This window comes from Myotis davidii, unplaced genomic scaffold (assembly GCF_000327345.1).
Source record: "Myotis davidii unplaced genomic scaffold, ASM32734v1 scaffold279, whole genome shotgun sequence".
In the NCBI taxonomy this organism is placed as follows: domain Eukaryota; kingdom Metazoa; phylum Chordata; class Mammalia; order Chiroptera; family Vespertilionidae; genus Myotis; species Myotis davidii.
Window position 1 is genome coordinate 1,071,315 of NW_006291009.1, and position 24,882 is coordinate 1,096,196.

General features: G+C 40.5%; 1 protein-coding gene across 1 annotated transcript in view; it reads left to right on the forward strand.

Annotated features, from left to right (window-relative positions):
- Positions 1 to 24,882, forward strand: part of CAP2 (CAP, adenylate cyclase-associated protein, 2 (yeast)) — a 148,252-nt gene that overhangs the window by 691 nt on the left and 122,679 nt on the right. Inside the window, exons 2-3 of the mRNA XM_006764072.2 lie at positions 19,407 to 19,528; positions 24,077 to 24,177. Coding sequence (XP_006764135.1) covers positions 19,408 to 19,528; positions 24,077 to 24,177 — 222 coding nt within the window. The 5' untranslated portion in view covers position 19,407. The remainder of the gene's footprint in view (positions 1 to 19,406; positions 19,529 to 24,076; positions 24,178 to 24,882) is intronic.

Below are 24,882 nucleotides of genomic sequence, written 5' to 3' on the forward strand. Positions count from 1 at the left end.
GCGGGTTAGGGAGGGTCGGGGCTGTCCTTGGGCTGGGTCTGACCGCAGCCATCTCGATCAGAAGGTGCTGGGGAAAGCGGACCCGGCTTCCCTGCGGAACCTGACCTGAGGCCAGGAGTCACCTTTAAATGCAAAGGCGACGGAGGCGTTGAGGGGCAGCTTGGAGAAGGCGCCTCACCGCTGGCTCGCGGACCGCTTTGGGGAGAGGGTGGTTCTTGCTCGCAGTCGCGCTGTCATCACTTTTTGGGCTGAAATCACAGATGCGGATGGCCTTTCCTTTATTCTCATCATAAATAACAGGCTGCAAGTTTTAGCAATACTTGAATGGATGCATTCTTGACAATGAACAAATACAGGTGTCTGCGTTAACGATATTGATTAGGTCCCAACGGCCCAAGCGGAAGGAGGTGAACACTTAGCAAAACGATCAAGAACCCGTGGGAAAGCAGAAGCTATGGGCCACACGCACCTTAGTTTTCCAGAGTTGTTTGCAGAGCACTATTTCTTTACCGCGAATAACCACTGCTTTCCTTTAAGGACCATGCCTTAGCATTCTCGGGTAAAATATCTAAGGCCACTTAATGTAAGATTACAACAGCCCAGTGATCTTTGGGGAAATTGTTCTTATGGTGACAAGAGTCTAATTAGACTGTAAGCCTCTTGAGGGCAAAGGTGGCTTTTGATCGTTCTTATAGCACCAAACAGTAATTGACTCAGGGCATGTAATGAGCAGACATAAAAGTTTATTAAACTAATGAACTCAATTAAACTAATGAACTCAGAGGTGGCTACGCGAAGTGTGGCTGGATCATGACTTCTTGAAATTGCATATTTTGCAAGGAAGGACCCCAAATCTAAAAATCCTTAATAAAATCAGAATCAAGGTGTCATATAAATATTTGTTAAAATAAAGATAAAAAGAAATTGACTATGAAGAATCATGGAGGTGGCCGTGAAGTTGGTCTTGGCTAGTGGGAAAAAGTTTTTGCTGCTCATTGTTGAGTGAGAAGTCAGTTTGTCAACAGAGTGTGAATTTTGGTAAGCTTTTTTAGTAGAGAACTCAATGGTAGACTTTGCTGGCCACATGGTCTCTTTAGTATAATTACTCAACTGTGCCACTGTAGTTGAAAGCAGCCATAGGCAATACGGAAAGGAATGGTGTGGTTGCATTTTGTTTTATCATGGACACTGAAATATGAAGTTCATATAATTTTCACCAGTAACGAAATAGTCTTCTTTTTCCCCGGTGCATTTAAAAATGTAAAAATCATCCTTAGCTTGGGAAAGGAGGTGGGGGGAGGGGGGACAAAAACAGGAGGGGAGGGAGAGTTTTGTTCTGTTAGTAGTAGTTTGCTACTCCCATGTGACAGAGTTTGGAGAGGAAACTTGAAAGGATTGATGAGCCAGATTCTTCTAGTGACTAAGTCAGTGATAGCAAACCTATGACACGCGTGTCAGAGGTGGCACGCGAACTCATTTTTTTGGTTGATTTTTCTTTGTTAAATGACATTTAAATATATAAAATAAATATCAAAAATATAAGGCTCTTTTACTATGGTTGCAAATATCAAAAAATTTCTATATATGACACGGCACCAGTTAAGTTAGGGTTTTTCAAAAACCTGACACGCCGAGCTCAAAAGGTTCGCCATCACTGGCCTAAGTCATACCTAGAAGTTACATTAAATGTCTTCAAGAGTAGCATTAACTTATCTTGGGAATTACAGTGTTTTGTTTTGAATATTACCTAATGGACATCGTTATGCATAAGGTTTCATCTTTAATTCATTAATTATGTAATATTTCATACATAAAAATAATGTTTTAAGTTTATGTAAGCTACAAGCATTACATTCAGATGACCACCTGTGATCCCATCACTCAGCTTTAAAACTAGGACTTAACCCCTTCCCCGGCAGAAACGTGTATACTCATTTTCACAAAATGTTCTTTTTCAGTCGTCGACGAGTATACTAAGAAAATATGGTAAAAAAAGATGGTTTATAGGAAGACGAGTTACAAACTGTTTTCATAACCAGCATCAAAAATACTATATAGAACCAAAATTAAAAAATCAGTCTGAAAAATAAACGTTTTTAACAAAAAAATTGTTGGGGAAGGGGTTAAGAACTAGATAATTGTAAAAAGATAACTCCCAAAATGGAAGAAAGTATTTTAAAATCATATATCTGATAAGGACTTTGTATCCAAAATATAGAGAGAGCTCTTACAGCTCAATAATCAAACGATAAATAACCCAAAATAAAAATGGTCAAAGGATCTGAATGGGCATTTCTCCAAAGAAATGACCCATAAGCACCTGAACAGATGCTCGGCATCCTCATTCATCAGCAAAGTGCCAATCAAAACCACGGTGAGATACCACTTCGCACCCATTCAGATGGCTACATTCAAAAGTCAGATAATGACAGTTGGTGAGGATGTGGAGGAATTGGAAGCCTTATGCACTGCTGGTGGGAATATCAAATGGTACGACTGCTTTGGAAAACAATTTGACAACGCCTTAAAAGTTAAACAGAGTTACCATATACTAAAGCAATTTCTTTCCATATATATATATATCTCCAAACGAAATGGAAGCATATGTCCACATAAATCCTATATACAAATGTTTATAGCAGCATTATTCATAATAGCCAAAAGGTGGAAACAACCCAAATGTTCATCAGCTAATGAATGGATAAATAAAATGTGGTTATATCCATACAATGGGATATTATTTACCCATAAAAAGGAATGGGGTGCTGATACATGCTACAATGTATATGAACCTTGAAAACATTATCCTAAGTGAAAGAAGCTAGTCACAAAATATCACACATTGTATAATTCTGTTCATATGAAAATGTTCAGAACAGGGAAATCTATAAAGACAGAAAGTCGACTAGTGGTTACTTAGGGCTGAAGGTTGGAGTTAGGGAGGGTGTAGTTAAAGGGCACAGGGTTTCTTTTTGAGCTGATGAAAATGTTCTAAAATCGACCGTGGTGGTGGTTGTACATATCATTGAATTGTACACATCAAATGGGTGAATTCTATCTTATGTGCGTTCTCTCTCAATAAAACTGATAAAGAAAATAAACAGAAGGCTAGAAAAAAAGACTAGATTTTTACCTATGCTGTTGCATCTTTCTTTGTGAGCTTCTCCTATGCCATTCCCATTCCTTCCCAACCCTGAATTCTGTGTTAATCATTCCTGTACTGTAAAACAGTTTTATGACATATGTATGTATGCCTAAACAATATGTTGTTTTGGTTTGCTTATTTTTGATTTATAAAAAGGGTATGTATAATATTCTCACTTTAAAAAATTCAACATTATATTTTTAAGAATTATCCAAATTGTTGTATGTAGCTACATAGTATTCATTGTTAGATATTCCATAATTTATTTACCCATTCTCTTATTGATGGGCATTTGGGTTGAATCTTTTGCTATTACAAAGAGTGTAATTTGAAAACTTTCTTTTCATGTCTTTGCACACATGTGCAAGAATTTTTCCATGTGAATGTGCCTTGTATTTTAATGACCCTAAAAAGGTTGATTCTTCCCCTGACTTATAGATAAATGCTATTTACCCTGCTTCACTCCCTCAAACCAAGATAAAGTAACTAGAGATGAGAACCTGACTTCTCATCCTATTTAAATTCTAATTGTAATACCTATTTTGTCATGTCCCAAGAAGCATGGAAAAATACTAATCTAAAACTTTACAACAATTTCACAGCAGGACCACTTACCTTAATCACTTATGAGCATCTCCATCCTCTTACTGGTATATCCCCTGGGTTTAGGATGGGACAGAGGACAGCTTTATTATATCAAAGGAACATTACTTTAAGCAAGGTACATACTAGTAAGTGCTTACTAATCTTCACTAACATTTTCCTTGTATGGTATCCTGCTGGGCACTCCAATGTTCCAACACGATCAGTTTGGTTATTCTGGTAACATGCCAGTTGGAAATCTGGAATTTTAGCCTTGGACACTTTGTAGGTCTGCTGTGATTCAGGCTGTGAGCTTTTACAGTTTATTCGGGATATTTCCAGCTAGGAAGTAGGGGAGCACCCTCAGGTCAGAATAAGCCATTGTAAGGGATTTTTTAAAGTTTATTTTCTATTGTGGTAAAATATACATAACATAAAATTTGCCATTTTAACCATTCTAAATTGTACAATTCAGTGACAATAAGTGCATTTTAAAAGTTGTGCAATAATCAGCATCATCTCCAGAACTTCATCATCCCTAACTGAAACTCTGTCCCCATCTATAATAATAAAATGATAATTAGACTGGGTGTCCTTCCAGATGTCCTTCCAGACGTCCTTCTGGATGACCTTCTGGACAAAGCTGGGGCTGCGAGGGAAGCCCGGGTCCTGGGGGAAGGAAGGCCTACTCTTGCACAAATTTCATGCATCGGGCCTCTCGTTATATAATAAGGCCCTATTCTCCCCTTCCCTCAGCCCCTGGCAACCACCATTCTACTTTCTGTCTCTATGAATTTGCCTGTTCTAGGTACCACGTATAAGTGGAATCATAGCACCAGCTAACAGAACTTAAGGGCCATTCTACAGTATAAAAGTCTTCGCTAAAATTATTCTTGTTTTGATAGAAAGGGATAATAAAGAGCCAGAGAATTCTGGGAGACTGCAAGTAGAAATGGAGTGGTATAGATGGCAGTATTGAAGAGGATGATGGTCCCTGGAGAAGCCAGATGCTGGAGACACCAAAGACAGACCTTGTCTTGTGTCTGTACTTATACTCAGTTTCATGAGAAAATAACCTTTATTGATTTGCATCAGTCCCCATCGAAATCCAGAGACACTCTGGGATTCCCTGATTATTTATTCATTCCGTCACGCTGAGTGACTGTTATATGTCCAGTGAGAAGCAAAAGGGATACAAAGATGAAGATCAGTGAAGGATCTGATCTGAGACAGAACAGAAGATGACCTAAGCTGTGAACATAGATCTCAAAGGATCTGCTTAGGTGGTTGTCATCATTAGGTCCAACCTTGTTTCTAGGAGGTTTTATTCTGAGGAGAATCACTGAATTCTAATGAGACAAATCAGTTATTTTACTCTAAGGTAACAAGAAGCAGCCACATTGGACCACACTAAGAACACTGGCCAATCGTATTTTTCAGAACCAGGTAAAATAGGCTTCACAGTGGTGAATGCATATTTCAGTCTGATATGTAGTTGGAGGTGTTCATTTTATGGAATCTGAGTTTAGAAACCTCTGTATTGCCCAGAATGTGTAGGTAATAGACTAGTGCCATGCAAGTTTGGTCTTTTCACCTAATGAATACTGTCTGGTGCTTCTGCTCACCTCTCTCAAGTGGCAGGAAGCTGAGATATTTGGCCCAGTTAGTAGGTTGATGGAAGAGTTTATCTAATTTGTTGCTTGGCATTAGGCTAAACACCGTCTTTTTCCTGGCATCATCTTCTACCATGCTAGAAGCTGTAGCAAGACATTTTCAGGGGTACAATGTAGGTTCACAAATATTTGGACAGAATTTTTAAAGCTTCAAGTTTTGTTTTTTCTTCATATCTACTTCTTCTTTTTCATTTCTTAGTACTCTCATGGTACCCTCTGGTTGTTCAAAGTTCCTTCTATAGAGAGCGCTCCCCCCCTTCTTTTATCCTGCTTCCTAATGGCCTCTCCCTTCATAGACCTCCTCTTCCTTCAGAATGGAAGGTGGACAATTATCTAAGTTCTTCAGTAATTGAAAACTTTAAGAAGAGGTTTGTTAATGCAAATGAGTCCAGGTAGTATACAATGAGGGGTGGAATTCATTTTTAAAAAGTATATGAGAGGATATATAAAATAATATATATATTTTTTAGAGAGGAAGGGAGAGGGAGAGAGATAGAAACATCAATGATGAGAGAGAATCATTGATTGGCTGCCTCCTGTATGTGGGAAATGGAGCCCGCAACCCAGGTGCGTGCCCTAACTGGGAATCGTACTGTGACCTCCTGGTTCGTAGGTCAATGCTCAACCACTGAGCCACACTGGCCAGGCTGGGACTAATTTTTGTGCTTCCTACATTCTTCAAACTATGTATATTAACTACATGCAGAGACTTCCAAAGGTACATGTACAATCACCTTTCTCTCATTTTATGTAAGAAAGGCCTATCTCAAACCTATCTTATTCGTCCATTTTACTAGAAGCTCTATCTCTAACCCATTTTATTAAATTGCATTGTCCAAGGATGTAAAAATCTAGGGAATGGGGAGGGCAAAAAAAGGGGGGACATTTCAGAATATCAGTTTTGGAGATGAGAAAGTCAATAATTATATCTCCTGGACATTGCAAATCATATGTTTTCTAAGTCTTTGATTTAAAAAACAACAACAATCAAGGTACTCTAATAAAACTGTAAACTAATGTTAAAGGAAAAATTTAAAAGAGGATGAAACATGATTCTCATACAAGTAATAAAATTAACATTTTAAAAATTTAAAAATAAGAGAGCCAGAAAAGTCTACAATCAAAGAGGACCATTGCTAAGAATGCTGAAATGAATTTACTTAATAGATATAACACTGGCTTCTTCACAGTTTGAGAGGGAAGTCAATTGGACTTCCACATGATAAAATGTATTTGCATTCCCATCCTATCTAATAAAAGACAAAAATGGTAATTGGCGTACGACGGATACCCTTTTCATTGACTAATCAGCGAGATATGCAAATTAACTGGCAGCCAAGATGGCGGCAGGCAGCCAGGCAGCTGATGCGAACAGGGAGGCTTGCTTGCTTCAGTGACGAGGACTACAACGTTCCCCGCCTGCCGCTCCGGCCTCTGAGCTCCTGAAGCAACAGCTCCAAAAGATACAATGTTTCAATTATAGAGCTAAAAGATGGTGGTTAATTTGCATACACCAGTTGCGAGGGAAGACTGAGGATAAAATGGAGGCCAAGCGGTACAGACGGAGCCAAGGCTGCGGAGGTGGGAGGCCGGAGGTGGGAGGGAAAGTCCAGTCACAGTGGCTGCGAGCTGGAGGGGCAGCAGCAGAAGAGGAAACCCACTACAGCGCCTGGGAGCAGGAGAGGAAACCCATCACAGCGCCTGGGAGAGGGAGGGGAAACCCGCCACAGCGCCTGGGAGGGGGAGGGGAAACCCGCCACAGCGCCTGGGAGGGGGAGGGGAAACCCGCCACAGCGCCTGGGAGTGGGAGAGGAAACCCGCCACAGCGTCTGGGATCTGGAGAGGAAACCCGCCACAGCGCCTGGAAGTGGGAGGGGAAACCCAGCAGGAGCAGCTCGGAGTGGGAGCGAAGCCTGCCTCAGCTGGTTTCGCTCCCCCCTCTGCTTGGCTCCAGCCACTGGAAGCCCTATTCTTGCAGGAATCTTCCTGCAATGGGCCTCTAGTAGAACATAATTACTGGCTCCACTAGAAGTTTTCTACAAGTTCACATCTCTGTGTACAGATTTGTGAATTGCTTAGGCAAAGACCATGAATGGCTAAGATAACCCAGACGGATGAATAGATAGGGTACTCACTAAATTTCAGTCTTCCCCAATTTTTCCTTTCACTGATGGTTAAGATAATTTTTGATATTTCATCACTATGTGATGTTTAGTATATTACTCAGAAGGAATTCAGAGAATTGAGTAATGTTTCTGTTACAAAATCTCATTCATTCTTATCTCCTTATTTATGTGGATAGTTTCCTAGCATTTTCATTGATAAAAACAAAAATTGAGTCAAATTGGTTTTCAATCTTTACTCATTCTAATAATATGAATATTCATCCCCTTATGCATGAAATAATTGAAAAATCAAAGTTCTCAAAAGAGAGGGGTTTCCAATGAAATTTACTTTTTATTTACATTTAGTAATTATGTGTCAACATTTGTCATATTTGTATTATTTTTATAATTTGCATTCAAATAATAGTTACAACAATAACAACTAGAAGAACTTTTTTTTGCCACTGGATTTAAATTAAGTGTATATACATATTTTGATGCAGAAAAAAGTATGATAGGGTATTGAATAAAAGACATTAAAGCACAAAATACATAAAACTAGAATAAAATTCTATGGGGGAAGAAGAATGGAAATATAAGTTCAAGGAGAAAATGTTATTATGCAAAATTTATGACTTTCAAAGAGCAGCCTGGTTATGTATCCTTTTAAAATGAATGGTGATGAATTTCAATGGACATATTTCAGCTAGTGATAAAATAGTTTTACTTTTGCAGAATGCGGGAAGTTACATTCTTCACAACTATTTACATTTTGGTGAAAGTTTTTATATGCCTATCTAAAAATATGCAAGAGAGTTTTACAAAGATCTTTTAAGTTATATACAAATTGGAAAATCTCTTTGTAGCTCATCCTGCCTCTGTTTTCTGACCAAAAATCAAGGGTCTGTAATATGGTAAATGCCATCTTTAAGTTTAGTATTGGTAGATGAACCAATTTAATGATTGACATAGTTCTAATGACTCATTGTTCTGTTAGATTTAGGAAAGACATTTAGAAGTAAAGGTCTTGGTACTTGGGATACCTCTTAAAAGGAGATGATGGCCCATCACATTTTATTTATTGTTAGGCAGTTATATATTCACTTTGTTCATTTTTCTTGTTTTTCCCTTCGGAGGCACTCACTTTAAGGTATTACGTGTGTATGCATGTATGTGTATAAGGACCAGATAGATAGCACTATCATTGGATCTGTAAATGGATAGCCTTCACCATGTTTGGGAAATTTGGGGCAAATATTTCTTCAAATATGTTTCCTGCCTAAATCTCTTTGTCTTCACCTGGGATTCCAATGACATTAATATTAAACCTTTTAATATTGTCCCACAGGCTTCTTAGGCTCTGTTCATTTTGTTGTTGTTGTTGTTGTTGTTCAATCTTTTCTCCTCTCTGTTCTTTAAATTAGATAATATCTATATCATCAAGTTCACTGACACTTCCCTTTGACTTCTCTGTTCTGCCATTGAATTCATGCAGTGTATTTGTATTTTTTATTGTTATTGTATTTTTTGGTTCTGTGTCTCTTATGAGAATTTTGATCTTTCCATTCATTTCAAGAGTGTTTACCTTTATCACCTGGAACATAGTTAAAATCGCTCCTATAAATCTGATAATTTCAACATAGTGTCATTGTGGAGTTGTTGATTGTTTTTTCTCTTGAGAAATGATGACATTTTCCCAGTCCCTTGCATGTCAGACATTTTGGGATTGAATTCTTGACATTTTGAATATTATGTTCTGAGACTCTGAATCCTTTTAAAATGCTCAATGTTTTTGTCTTATCGGGCAGTTTATCCAGTTCTGGCTTGTATTCTATGGGCAATGGTTCCAACATTAGTTCATTTTTCAAAGCTTTTGCTGTGCTGTTTTGGGTCTCGTGGAAGCATAAGTTAGCGCTTAGACTGGGACTTGAACAGTGGCTTATGTCATCGTTCAGTTCTCAAAGCCATTGGGTCTGCCCCACATCTGCACAGCCCAGGGAAGAAACCATGGCCTGCACTCCATGCATACAATCAGGGGATCCCCTTCTTCAGTTCTCTCCTCTGGGATTCCTCCCCCGCTCTTCTCTTCCTTAAGAACCAATTTTTCCTGATCTTCTGCCAGAAATGTTTGGTTTCTCTTAAAGTTCTAGTTGCTCACGGCGCTGCAGTATAGACCTAGAGTCACCCTCAAGGCAAAGCCCTGAGAGAAAAATGAGAGAGAAAAAATAACAGGGATTCTCCCACACTCTTTGAACCACAAGGGCCCTTCCCCCGCAACCCCCCCCCAGCCCCCAGCCCCGCAATTTGGCAATAAGACTAGGTTTCTTTTGCAGAAATTTTTAGCTGCTTATACCACACAATTCTGTGACTGTGGCTACTCAAAGAAGAAAAAAATGGGAAAAACCTGCTCTTTTCCTCACATACTTCAATTTACAGGGGCCTCCTTTCCAGGTCTTCTGGCCAAAAAGAGGAGGGTTCTCTGGACGATTTTCTTGCCCGCACCTCCTGCACAGGCCCAACCTTTAGGCCAACTCTGGAGAGAAAAAGAAAAACCCCAAAACATAGCCCCACATGGGCCCCGTTTTCAAGTTTGGTTGCTCTCCTCAATTCATTCGCTATTGTTTATCTTTCAGAGTCAGGGAGTTGCTTTTTGCATTTTGAATATAATTTAGAGACAGGCTACAGTAGGCTTATACCTCCAAGATGTCACTGGTAGTTTCCTCCTCCTTTTCCCCTCTGTTTTCCCTCCACCCTGCCATTTTTTCTTTCCATCTTGCCCTTTATCTGTTTCCCATTTCTTTTGGGCTGTCAGGTCTAAGGAGCAAAAAAGAAGAACCTCTAGTTCTTTGATGGCTCCCAGCTCTATTTGAAAACTGATTTTGTCACTCCTAATAAATCAAAGTCAAGTCTGAAAGGAGACCCAGAGGCTGGAGAAGAAGGAGGAGAAGAAAAGGGGGTTGGAGGAGAGTGCCTGGGCCAAATCCATCACCTGGCTACTTTAAGTCAAATGATCACAGTCACATTTGTTGAAAATATCCATGCACAAATCTGGCCCAGCGCTTAAGAAGTGATCCTTACAGCTTTTCTTTTAAGAGAGTTGCTGAATCTATTATTCAATTGTATATAAATTTTACAGTGAGTGCCAGAATGTTGAGATTAGGAAGAATTTCAGCAAACCTTCTTACCTTCATTAGTCCAGAGAGAACATGGCAGTCTTAACACTGAAAGACAAGATTTAATGAAGTAAAATACTTCTAGTTATGCTAAGAGAAATAACTGACCATAAAAAAATGCTTTCCCCTTTATGCTTTCAGTCAATAGCATTTCTGTAGTTTCTTTGTCCTGTGGCAGGGTTGGGGAATGTCCGTCCCAAGGGCCACGAAATCATTTGGTCTGGCCCTGGCAAGGCATTTGGGGTGAGTTAATTAAATGTTTGACCAAATATAGCAGGCTAATTTTTAAGTTGATAATTTTGTATGGCCCATGAATGATGCTATAAATATCCAAACGGCCCTTGGAAGAAAAAAGGTTCCCCACCCCTGTTCTATGTCATGGTCTTGGATGAGTGGTGTGTGAAATGTTAGGGTTGCTGTGTTTGGGGATAAGAGAGATGGTAATACACTCTATAATAGTTCACAGGTTGAGCACTCGGGACAGATCATGATGATGAGTGCTGTGGAGCATTCACAGATAAATTACAACACTTAGGCATCACTTATAGTTCACAGTCTCCTTTAATCTTCCATAGAGTCCCAGGGCAGTTATTACTATTAGGTAGGTAATACTTATAATTCCATTCCAGAAGTCCCCTGGACTTTGGGTTCCTATTTGCAGCTGCCAGCTATCCTCTCAGTATCACCATAGGCACTAGAAACTCACAGGTCTAAAAGTGCTTCTCTTCATTACTCACCTCCACGCCCTATCCCTGTTTTGATTGACACCACCCTACCACAGAGCAAGACATCTAAGAAATCCCACCTTCTGCATTTCCCTCCTGATCCCATTTAATCCTTTCTCAGACTTTACCTATTTTATACATCTCTCAGATCTTCAATCCGCTGTCATCATGGCAGTAATTCCCCAGGTCCCTTTCCAGCTTTATCAACCACTCTTTCTAACTCCCCATCAAGCTCCTCTTTCTCCTGCTTTCTTAGAAAGCTCCTGGCTGTACTGTCTCCATGTCTTTGCACACACTGGCCATAGGCTCAGGAACACCCTTACTTACCTTTCCTCTGAACAACACCTCCTCATCCTTTGAGATTTAGTTTAGTTCCTATTCAAACTTTAGTAGCCTCCTACTTCCCAGGGCTCAGTTGAGTGCCCCATTTCTTGACCCTTCCCACATGCTCCCATATTACACTCTTCTATTACAGGGCTTCTCAAAGTGAGGGGCCTCATATTGTACTTATTAAAAATGCAGATTCCCAGCAATACCCAGGACTGCTGAATTGTGTAGCTGAGTGTGGGGCTTAGGAATCTGCATTTAAGGCCCAACCCTTCCCAGTGACTCTGATGCACAGGATAGAGAGGAACAGTGAGAACTGCCACTCTTTTCTGTCCCCTATCTTGACCCCTACAACTAGCTCCAGGAGAGGGGAGTGTGGCCTCTCCGAGCAGTCTCTGGCTAAGTTTAGTTACCATCTATCACTTTGCTCGGAGAAGAGAGCATCAAGTTATCAGAGATAATAGGTTTTAAGCTGTACCTTTATAAAAAGGAACAGTACTTATTTTTATTTGATTTTAAATGCTTTATTGAGCTAAAATTTTGCATATCATGCTATTCACCCATTTTACATGCACAATTCAGTAATTTTTAGTACATATACAGCGCTGTGCAACTGCCACCACAGTTCTAATTTAAATCATTTCCATGACTTCAAATAGAAACTTTGTGTCCATTTAAAATCACTCTCCTTTCCTGTTTCCAGACCTAGGCAACATTTCTTTTATCCATTCATCTATCGATGGAAATTTAAGTTGCTTCCTTTTTTTGGCCATTATGAATGATGTTGCTAGGGATATTTGTAGACAAGTTATTGTGTGTGTGTACATATGCTTTTGTATCTCTTGAGTAGATACCTATGGGTGGGATGACTGGGTCATATGTCAAATATACGCTTAACTTTTTAAGAAACTTCCAAACTGTTTTCCACAGCAGCTGCATCATTTTACATTCCCACAGGAATATAGGAAGGTCCCAATTTCTCTTTAGCCTCACCAGCACTTGTTATTATATGTCTTTTTGGTTGTAGCCATCCTACTGGGAATGAAGTGATATTGTGTGGCTTTGATTTGTATTTCACTTTCTCTAACGACTATTAATATTGAATGTCTTTATATGTACTATTGGGAAAATGTCTATACAATATTTTGCCCATTTTTAAGTTGGAGTGTTGGTCTTATTATTGAGTTTAAGAGTTCTTTATATATTCCGGATACAAGGAGAGCGGTATATTTACTTTTGGGAAGGACAAAAGGTCCATGAAAGCCCTGCCAGCGGCATCTCCATGGCTCTTCTTTTCCCAGTGCCAGGTGTGGCCCTTGGGGAACTCCTAGAGCATCTCTTTGACCTCTTCCTCCTCAGTGGCCTAACAAGAGCAGAGGGGCAGCATGAGGACACAGGAATAGAAAGAGCTTTCCCAACAACATTGGAGCTAGAAAGGGTCATGGCAGGGTTTGGGGAGGGAGCTGCTTTTCCATGGAGAGTCCTTACTTCACGCTTAGCTAAAGGAGTTCCCACTTCAGGATAGGGGAGTGGAATAGGGGTTTGTCCTGCTTCCCCTCAGCCTTCACAGCCTATGACTTTATGGCTGTGTCCTTACCCAGTCCCACCACCCCAAGTCAAGGAACAGAGCAAGCCTTCAAGATATACTTAGATTTCCCCAGGGTCTCAATCTCAGTTCTCCTTGGGCTCTTTCCAGCTGAAGTTACCCAGTTCCCTGCAGCCTGGTGTCCTAGAGTGCTGGCCTGTCCCCAACAGCCGAACTGTCCTCTCCTCAAGGAGATCATGGTGCCTTGAAGACATACTCTGAGTCTCATCCACCTGTGCAGCCCCAGCAACGAGCACAGAACACAGCTCACACATATGCATATGAATGAAGAAGGAAAGAGTTTCTGTTTTGGAAGTGAGGGGCATTATGCGGGCAATTAAGGGACAGGGTCTCAAATTAAGATTATCTGATGCCAAAAAATGCTTTTGCACTACCTCAAGTTGTAAACCCTAGCCTCTTATCTTCATAAATTCCAACCTTGAAGAGAAATGTTTATGATATGAGAATGATCAGCGGTGGTTCTGAGGAGTGGTGCCACCAGAGTACAGAAGGCAAATGGATGGGGAGGTAATTTCTATATGTGGTTGCTTATTTTACCTTCAGGTGACAGGAAGTTAATACCTGGAGGCAAGTTACCTCTGATTTGTGGGATGCTGACTGACTCCTCAGAGAAGTTGAGGTTTGGAAAGTGGGTACAGCAGTGCCAGGAAGGACCTTGAGGCAGTGGAAACAGCAGAACCACAGCATAGAGGAGAGATGCGGGGAACAAGTATAGGAGGAGGGGGTCATCTCTATGACTGGATCTCAGGAGCCTGACAAGGCACAGAGAGCTGGAGTGAGGTCCTTTTGAAAATCAACTGAAGATTTGCTTCTTTTCTCTGTAGTGGGACATTAAGCAAATGGCCCATCAGGATTTCATATACATTCTCTCCAGTTTTGTGAAAAATTTTAAGTGTTCTTTTCCTATATAACTCCCTAATCTCTTGTATTCTGATTACACTATTTCAACACTCAACCACTCTTGGAACTTTTTTGCAATATAAAGAAAACAGTGGCTTTTTTCCTTTTCTGTTTGATAAGAAGCTGGCTCCAGAAATGCTCTGTGGGAGAGTAAGCAAAAGACATGAAGGCGGGCACCTCGGCAACGTGAATGTGTCTCCTAGTGAAATAATTCTTTGGCTTGACCAAGCAGGGTCTGCTTCCAGCCCCTCCCACCACAGCTGGGCAGGAGTATTTTAATCACTCCTGATTTTCTAGATATGAGCATTGTGCTTAGCAGGTCGTGGAGACTAACTGAATGAATGAAGCAAGCATAATCAGTGAGATAGTCACTGAATGAGTGAATGAATGGATATCATTGTTTTTCTATATGTACTATTATTCCAGTTAGTAAGACTGAATCACAAGATCTTGCAGAAAAAAAAAGATAATTAATATAGTCATGATAAAGAGAATTTAACAATCCAGGACAGTCTAGTTTGATGGTAGTTTAACAACATTTTTTAAATTTGGTGGAATTATCGAGAAAGTAGCCTATTGCAATTTTATTGTTCGCAGAGAGCTCACCCATAAGCCAGCTGCCCAGCCTCACCATGAAACAAGGTTTGAAAGTCTTCAATTTCCTAGTCACTTCAAGTCTATTTTCTAGTTCATCTTCGTCTTATGATCTTTGAAATCCACTGGACCCTTACGGAATCAGAAGCTCTGAAGAGCAGGAGAAACGGATCGTGAGGAGCACAAATTCAGGCACAGAGACAACAGAAGAGAAACTCTCACCACAATTATTTCTGCACCTTTGGCCTCTTAAGGAGAGCTGTAAACTAGCAACCTGGACACCCAGAAGACCCAGCCCTTTTATTAACAAGAAAGGGTTACCAAAGTAGCTTTCTGCTCTACTTGTCTTAAGAACTTGCTCTGAAGAATTTACAAAACAAACAAACAAACAAAAAACCCTTTGGACAATGTAGTTATAAAATTTTTGAAACCTAAAAAAGAAGGAGGAACCATGGAAAAGCCTACGGTTTACATTCGAGAGAGCAAATGTGCCCTTTTAATCAAGGCAGGAAGCCATTGTGGTTTTGTTTTGTTTTTTTTGTTTATTTGTTTTAAAGATTTTTAATTGATTTTCAGAGAGAGGAAGGGAGAGGAGAGAGAGAGAGAGAGAGAGAGAGAGAGAGAGAGAGAGAGAGAGAAACACCAATCGGCTGCCTCCCCCAGCCGGGGATTAATACTGCAACCTGGGAACTGAACTGGCAACTCCTGGGTGCATAGGACAATGCCCAACCAACTGAGACACACCGGCCAGGGTATCACTGTGGTTTTAAGTGGGAAAACTAATCTAGTATCTTCTTTTACATGGACATTTCTCCCATGAAAAGTTGGCTTTCCGCCCGCCTGATCTGAGATTATGCCAGGATGTGGGCAGGCGAGGGAAAGGCAGTGAGGGGTAGCCAATTAATTAGTCAATCAGAAAGTATTTATAGAGTTCTCCATGTACACGGCAGCATGCAGGCTCAGTGGGAGATACAAGGAGAATCAGCCCATGAAAAGCTCGGACTAATCTCCTTGGGAGGCAAGGTGTGCATGTGCTGGCAGAAAAGACAGCATGAGGTGGTATTTTAATTGGGCAGTATGTCTTCCAGGCACCAGAAGGCTATACAGACAAACACGCTGTTACTCTGGGCTTATCACCATTTATTCTGGGCCATGGGGTGTCAATTTTCAAAGTGACTATGAAAGCTGCTTTTTATAACTGGTTGGACCAAGTAGGTAGGGCCTTTATAGACCCTGAGCATACGATGGTTTGGGTACAATATATGAGGGAGGAAGGAGTGTTATTTTCCAAAAATGATTCCACAGAGATTATGCTTGTGTCCTTTGCAGGGGACAATTTAAAAGCAAAAGAATCATCATAAGAATGTTTAGGGGGAAATATATGACTAAAAAAGTACTAATTACATAGCCAAATTTTCATTTCATAGTAACCATTACACATAAGTTTTGAGAAAACCTCTTTTAAATAAATTAAATGTTGAAAATAATAATGATAATAAATAATAATATGATAATAATAGCCTAAACTTTTCAGCTGCTCATTTTCCTTGGCCAGATCTTGCTGAACATTGCAAATCCCCAAAGACTTGATGTAGCGGTATGTAGATCTAACTACTCCCATGGAAAGAAAAATGAGATGGGCTGTCTTCATAGTAGGAGCTAGCAAGTTTATCACTGACCATGTGCCATTCTTTGTATGTCTTCATATGCATACTTCCATCAACTCTATGTATAAGTAAATAACTAAAACAAAGCAAACTAATAATGTCTTTTCCCAGAGTCTCCCAGCTAGTGACTCCAAAGCCTCTATACCACCCTAGTTAAAAATAGACAAAACAATTGAGATCTTATAAAATGTTTGAAAGTGTGGGGAACTCTGGTTTTCTGGAAACTGCCATGAGAAGGATAGAAATGTGTGCATGCTCTCTTCCTCAGTGCTTTAAGCTTAGTCATGGTACTATTGGTATTACATCCACCATCTTGCCATTTTCCCTTCTTCTCTGGCTTCCTGATCCACATCATTTGTCCACTGACCCTGACTCATTCCATAGCCGGATCTAGCTGTCTGCATTTGCTTTGACTCCCCTATCCATTTCCTCAATCTAATTCTTAATTCCTGGCTCCCACCTCCTCGTCAAAACTTGGCTAAATCCATTTTGAAAATCCAAGGCAAATGGAATTCCCTGGGAAGAATTTGGAGAATCTGCAGCTCTGTTCTTTCTTCATTCTTGAGAACCAGGCTAGCAGCTGAGGGCGCATGTGGGGAGAAGGGTGTGTGTGTGTGTGTGTGTGTGTGTGTGTGTGTGTGTGTGTGTTAGAGAAGAGGACACAGCCATCTTGGACCCTGTCATGTTTTTTGGGAATACTAACGTATGTTTTCTATATCTTGGTGTATTCTTTCTTTTATTTGTTCTTCCATTTCTTCTAGAAACTGTTCTAAATTTTTAAACCCAGAGGCATCTTTCCAGCTTCCTTGCATGAAGTTGCATATTGACCTCGTATGCGGCTGTGGCAAGACTTCAGTTCATGGTGATTTCGCATGAAGTGACATCTGATTCACTTTTAGACTGCATTCCGCACCAGTCTGCCCAGCCCTGCAGTTTATGGGTTAACTCCTATTGTCTTTCAACATATTCACTTCTAGATAATGTGTGGTTTGGGTCTTGTCTGAGAAGCTGATTAAGCCACAGTCAGGGACAGCAATCCTACGTGTGAAATGTAACAGGCCTTCCTCTAACAGCTCTGGGGTGACTGGAGGTACTTGGTGCTTTTCTGTTGGGGGACAACGAGCTCACTAGGAAAGCAAACACATTCTTTTCTAGCGTGGGCTTGGTCTATGGTGGTAACATTTGGCAAGTTGAGTAACAGGGAACAGATAACTGTGAACAGATGGGCAACTATTAAAAGATTAGAGGGGCTTTTATCGTTTCTCAAATGGCCTTCACCCACCTACCTAACAGGATACCCAGTTCCTTCACAAGCTTACGTAATGGATTTAATTTTCTTCTTCCTTTTTTTTTTCACTTGCAATGGAAGCAAAAGCTCTGACATTAAGAGGAAGAGAATAGATGAGAAACTTCTAATTTTGAGTGCCCTTGAGATTAGATGCTGATTTCAGCCATGCAGAGAACACTGCCCCATATTTTGAAAGAGTGGCTGCTGGCAATTTTAGAGGAGATGACTTTCCAAAACAGACAGTGAGCCTTCCCCATCCGCGTCTGATGACCATCTGACATTTGGATGCAGAATTACCGAGCTATCCATGTGCTTTGATAAGTATAACCTTGTTTTTAAAATAAGGCAATGGCAAGTCATTACATTTAAGCTCAAAACTACAAAATACAAAAGAGAAGTGCCTTCCCGGCAGAAAGAGAAAATAGTTACACATCTTAGGGCAATAACATTTGCCCACGCTCTGGGCAGTGTTGTCTGAGATGCCGGAGCGTGTCATCCTCTGTGGCTCAGAATGATGCTTGGAAAGTTCCTAACAGTGAGACGCACAGACACTGAGATGAGGCCTGTTTTACTCTCTCTGAGGCAGCAGCCTGATTTTGCCAAGACCATAGGTTGGTACGGTCAGAGTTATGGTACCTATTAGCTAGATCTCAGGAATCTGGCCAAACGAGCTTGGCTTCCATTCCTCCGAGGCTGCCTTAATAACATACATTCCGGGTCAGTAACTCTAAGGGACTCACCTTGTGTACACTCACTGTGGCTATCTAACATCTGTTTGGAAGCAGGAAGGACGGATCGGTACCCAGCCTCACTTTCACCCCCAATTCCTTAGCCAACCTCAGAGCCAGCTTATTTCTGCCAAGAGTGTTGGGTAACTCAAGATTGCTGTCTCCAGAAACTACCGCACCTAAAACTGAATTTTGTCTAAAAACAACCAACATCAAAGGGAAATAAATTTTAAATTAAAATACCCACCATTCAAAATAATTGCAATTTAAAATAATTTAGCAACAGACCCCTGAAACACACGAATAGCAGGTAGAAGACAATTCGCTCTGGAGGCAATGGCCTCTGTTGGCTCCTCAATGATGCACAGTTTCACAAACTCACAGTTCGCCTGGGCTGTGCTATTTGGTTTAAGGTAACTAAGTAAACAAGGGGTTAGTGTCCCCTGCAGAATTATACTTTAACAGAAAGAATTATTGGAAATGGTTAAAGTCTCCTCCCACCATTAGCAATAAGAGTTGACAGTATTAATTGTGAATATATATTCTTGGGCTTTTAAGTAAGTGGTGGACATAGATTGTATCATAGCTCAAAGAACCACCCAAGGAAACACTTGATAATGCTGTCAAGAGAGTGAATGTTCGTGCATTGTATATGGGGCTTGTGAAAGTCACTGAATTGAATAAACTCAATAAAATTTTGGGAGGGGGGGTTGTTCTAAGTTTCATGTTCTTTTGCTTTTTACATATTTCCCTGACACGTAGAAATACTCTCTAGGTAATTAAAGCCCTTCCCAGCAATTTTTATTTTCCTTCTTGCCACTGCTAAGTGTGATGGTGTCAGCTTGCTAATCCTGCCTGAGCTCACATGAACTCCATTTGTTCCTGTCTTCTAGAATGGAGGCAATGCAGGGATTGGTGGAGAGACTGGAACAGGCAGTCGGCCGACTGGAGTTGCTGTCTGCGGTGTCACACCGGCCTCCTGGGAACTGTGGGGAAATTAACGGTGTCAACGGAGGTAGGGCCACAAACCGTTGTCATTACCCATCTCTACGTGGGTCACTTCATTTTGTCCCCATCACTTAGTTCTCAAGAAATATTTCTAGCCCTAACCGGTTTGGCTCAGTAGATAGAGCATTGGCCTGCGGACTGAAGGGTCCCAGGTTCAATTCCGGTCAAGCATGTACCTTGGTTGCAGGCACATCCCCAGTAGTGGGTGTACAGGAGGCAGCTGATCAATGTTTCTTTCTCATCAATGTTTCTAACTCTCTATCCTTCTCCCTTCCTCTCTGTAAAAAAATCAATAAAATATATACAAAAGAAAGAAAGAAATATCTCTATCTACTTTCTTCAACTTCCCTACTCCTTCCTTTATATGTGACCATGACATTCACCAGATGCAAGCAATCCATGAAAAATAGAAAGGGAAAAAAAGTTTCAACGCACACTCCACAAAAATTACCAGTACCTCCGCCTGTTCAGAGCATAATCCATGTGCCAAGTATCATTATTCTTTCGTTTTAGTGTTTATGCTGCTCTTCCACGCTCAATGACTAAATATATTATCTAAGTGATTATCAAAAAGAAACTAATGTCCTCAGTTGGAATGTAAACTGGAAGGAATTGTTATTCTGTAGATTTTAACTTTAAAAAGAACAAGTCATTAAATTTAAGAACGGCAGTTTTAAAGGAGTGAACCTGATGTGAATCCGAATGTGAATTCCCAGTGACATGATCCCATCACATTGTTTTACTTGTGCCTGCTCCTAACCAAACACACTTTTAAAAATATATGCAAAGGCCCGGCCAGCGTGGCTCGGTGATTGAGCATCATCCTATAAACCAGGAGGTCACAGCTCAGTTCCCAGTCAGGGCACATGCCCGGGTTGCAGGGCTCGGTCCCCAGTGTGGGGCATGCAGGAGGTAGCCGATCAATGATTCTCTCTCATCATTGATGTTTCTATCGCTCTCTCTCCCTCTCTCTTCCTCTCTGAAATCAATAAAAGCATTTTTTAAATTACATGCTAACACCACACTTAAAAAAATAGATCCTAAAAACTATCTGAGCAAATATAAAAAAATTAACTATTTCTTTAACATGATACCAGGTATTGCAAACTCTCTAAGTTATCTACAGTAATTTTTCCAATTTCTTCTTGCCTAAGCTTGCAGATTTAGCAAATAAAAATACAGGACATCTAGTTAAATTTGAATTTTAGATAAGCTGACTTTTTTGGAGGCGAGGAGTTGTAAGTGTGTTCCAGATACTGCATGGTACACACTTATGCTAAAAATTTATTCCTTACTTATCTGAAATTCAAATTTAACTGGGCTATGTGTATTTAACCTAGCAACTCTATCCTTGTCTCACAAAAGGTTCCTCCTTATCTGACCCATTTTGAATCCTGTTAGGCTTTGGGGGCTGAGAAGAGACTTGTGGAAAGGGGGTTTCAAACAAAGCTTTCGCCAGGCAAGATCCACAGTGGTGCTTCTAGAATTTCAGGCGTATTTGGAGCTGTGCCTTGTATTACATGCCCTGGGACAAAAATTACTGTGTGAGCACAAATGTGCAGGCTGGTTTTTCCCGCTGAACATAATGAAAATTAAAATGCTCTGAGTGCATTGAAAGGGGTGCTATTTAAAGGAAGGCTGCCAGGGGCCTGTAAGTTGTTTCTGCATCAACAGAGACACATCTACGATTTCATTTTAAGCCTCTTTTTGTTAACTATACAGTTGCTCTGTGAGATTCAGTTAACCTTATTTGCAAGAATATATTTTTATGTTCTCTTCAGTAAATTTGTGTCCCTATTACTTTGGCATCTGGTGAACAAAAGACATTTCTCTAAAATTGCCAACCACAAATATAAAGCTGGTAAATACATAAAATAAAGTTAAATCCAACTACCCAGAGATTATGTAGTGTTGTTGAGTAAACGGAAAAAAAAAACCTCCATAATTTGAACTTCGCTTACTCAAAGAGCTACTAGACTGCACTTTTTATTTTTTTTATAAAAAATATATTCTGGGGCCCTGTCCGGATGGCTCAGTTGGTTGGAGTGTCATCCTGTTCACTCAAAGGTTGTGGGCTCAATTACCAGTCAGGTCAGGGCACATACCTAGGTTTTGGGTTCAGTCCATGGTCAGGGCATGTACGGGAGGGAACCAATCGATCTCTCTCTCTCCCTCTCTCTCTCTCTCTCTCTCTCTCTCTCCATTCCTTTCTCTAAAAGTCAATAAAAGCATATGCTCAGATGAGGATTAAAAACATTCTGGGAAAATTAATAGGCTAAGCAAAATTGAAAGGCATATAATTAAATTACTTAAGTATTTAAGCAAATGTTTTCTCACTTATTAAAGTCAGGTCTTTTAAAACAACTAGCCACCAATTTATTACCCTATTTAAACCGAAGTGATAATTAGTAAGTAGGATAGTTAGTAAAATGTCTGAATGATATCCATCCTTAAGACATTTTCAACATCGCTTTTATTTCTTCTTAATTAGTAAGCTTTTGTAATTATCTAAATTCTATTTTGAAAAAACCCTTAAGGACAACCTCTCACCTTAAATATAAACATCAGCATTACAATGATGCTATAATTCAAGTTTAAAAATTATTTTTTATTTAAAAAACTTTTGGAAGGAATCCGGTCCATTACAAATCCATCCATGCACAGACCAAAGAACTGCCTTCTTAATGATACTCGTGTTATGATATGTGTGCTATGCTTTTTTTTATCCCTGACAATCAGGTAAGTTTGGCTCAGCAGTGGAAGAAATATTGTTGCATGCCTGCCAAGTGGCAAGCACTGTAATAGGTGCAAGAAACTCTAAGATGAATCATGTACACAGTCCTAATCCTCTAGGACAGTGGTCGGCAAACTCATTAATCAACAGAGCCAAATATCAACTGTACAACGACTGAAATTTCTTTTGAGAGCCAAATTTTTAAACTTAAACGATATAGGTAGGTACATTGTTATTAACTTAATTAGGGTACTCCTAAGGCTTAGGAAGAGCCACACTCAAGGGGCCTAAAAGCCGCATGTGGCTCTCCAGCTGCAGTTTGCCGACCACGGCTCTAGGATCTTGGGTCTCAATGCATTACTGTACAGGGCCACAAATGCTTCGATTGCGGGGTGCTCAAAGGATGCAGGCTGGGAAGAAATACAGGTCATCGGAGGCTGCCTGGAGGAGATGTGAGCAGAGCTGAGTGATGAAAAGCCATTAGAAAACATTCCCTTATATCATTGTACCTTCTCCACCACATTACTAAAACTTTCCACTACTTTGAATACTCAACAGAGACCTACCTCTCCGGCCTCTCTCACACCAGCAAACAGTTTTGCCTGTTTCCAGATAGATCCATAAAGAATCTTTGGGCTTTCACCCCTTTTAGGTTCTGGAAGTTAGAAGTTAAACTAGGTACCGAAAGCTGAAGACAGCTGTTTCGGTCATCCTTTGGGCCTGTGGAAATGGGCAACTGGGAAAAAGGGAAAAGGAAGGAAAACTTTATCTGACAGATCTATGAGCTTGGATATTTCTGTCCAATATGAGAAAGGCAATCCTAGATTTTGTTTTGGATTTTAGCCGCCTATAGTGCTGAGGTTCTCCATGTTATCTTTCTCAAGATTAGGCACATGAAGTCTAGGACTTGGACAAATTTTTCCTGTGAATTAAGAGGCAGGGAGAGTTCAGAGCACATCAGGCTAAGCCATTGTCACCACAGCTTTTACAGGGATTTGACACATCAAACTTACTCTGCAGTAGCTCAGCAGTCTCTCCTGCCCACCTCTCCTCCCCTGGAAGTGAAAAAGGGACAGAATGTGTGACATCAGCTTTCTTTTCCCACTTGCCCACAGTCCATATTAGCTTCTAGTTGCCCTGGATAACATTGGTAACTGTTGGCAAAGCTATTACAGCACCTGGTCTGGTCAGTCTAGAACAGTGGTTCTCAGCCTTCCTAATGCTGCGACCCTTTAATACAGTTCCTCATGTTGTGGTGACTCCCAATCTCATTGTTACAATTGAACATAATTAAAGCATAGTGATTAATCACAAAAACAATATGTAATTATATGTGTGTTTTCTGATGGTCTTAGGCGACCCCTGTGAAAGGGTCGTTCGACCCCCAAAGGGGTCGCGACCCACAGGTTGAGAACTGCTGGTCTAGAAGGAAGTACACCCGCTGTGGATGAATGAAGCTTGATTCTGGTTTTGGATCTGCCTCTTACGTGGCATATGGCTTTGGTCAAGTCACGTGCTCTGTTTGCATTTTCATTTCTGATCAGAAAAGCCGTGGTGGTGCTCCTTACCTCATGAGTTTGGGGGAGAATTAAGTGAAATTTTGTAGGTGATAGTGCTTACTGGGGAGGGTGAAAAATAGGAAAGTATTGTTTTCTTGAGCCCTTGAGAAGTGTGTAATAAACACTGATTGAAGGAATGAATGACTTAGTCAAGAGAATGAAAATGGCATGAATGATAGTAAACTTGCATATTCCCCATGGTAAAGCAGTACCAGCTGTTCATTAAACCACCAGGGAATCACAACATGTTCTTCCTCCAAAGGTGTGGCCCCCTCGGTGGAAGCCTTTGATAAGCTGATGAACAGCACGGTGGCGGAGTTTTTAAAGAAGAGTAGGATCCTCGCTGGCGATGTGGAAACTCATGTGAGTACTTTCCTCTCTTGCCCTGCATGGAAAGATAACACGGTCGGCAAGGAAAGGAGATGGTGGGAGGTGGGTGCGCTGCTGGTGGGAGTGTCACATGTGTGGCCGGTATGGGAAAGAGGATAGTGGTTCCTCAAAATAATTAAAGGTAAGATTATCATCCAATCCGGCAATTCCCCTTCTGGATATATGCCCCAAAGAATTAAAAGCAGGATCTCAAAGAGATATTTGTACACCTATGCTAACAGCAGCATTATTCCCAACAGCCAAAAGACAAGGCAACCCAAGTGTCTGTGGACCATGAATGGATAAGCACAAGATGGTATACAAGGGAATATTATTCAGCCACACAAAGGAAGGGAATTCTGACACATGCTACAATAAAGATAAACCTTGAGGATATTATGCTAAGTGAAATTAGCCAGTCACAGGAGACAAATGCTGTGTGATTCAATTATAACGTATCTAGTGTAGTCACACTCATGGAGATGGAAGGTAGAAAGATGGTTGCCAGGGTGGGGAGAGGGAGAAATTGGAACTTTTTAAATGGGTATAGAGTTTTAGTTTTGTGATGCAAACTAACTTCAGAAAACGTTCTGGAAATCTGTTGCACAACAGTGTGAATATACTTAACACTACTAAAGTGTACACTTAGAATGGTTAAGAGGGTAAATTTTGTTCTATGTTTATTTTACTACAATTAAA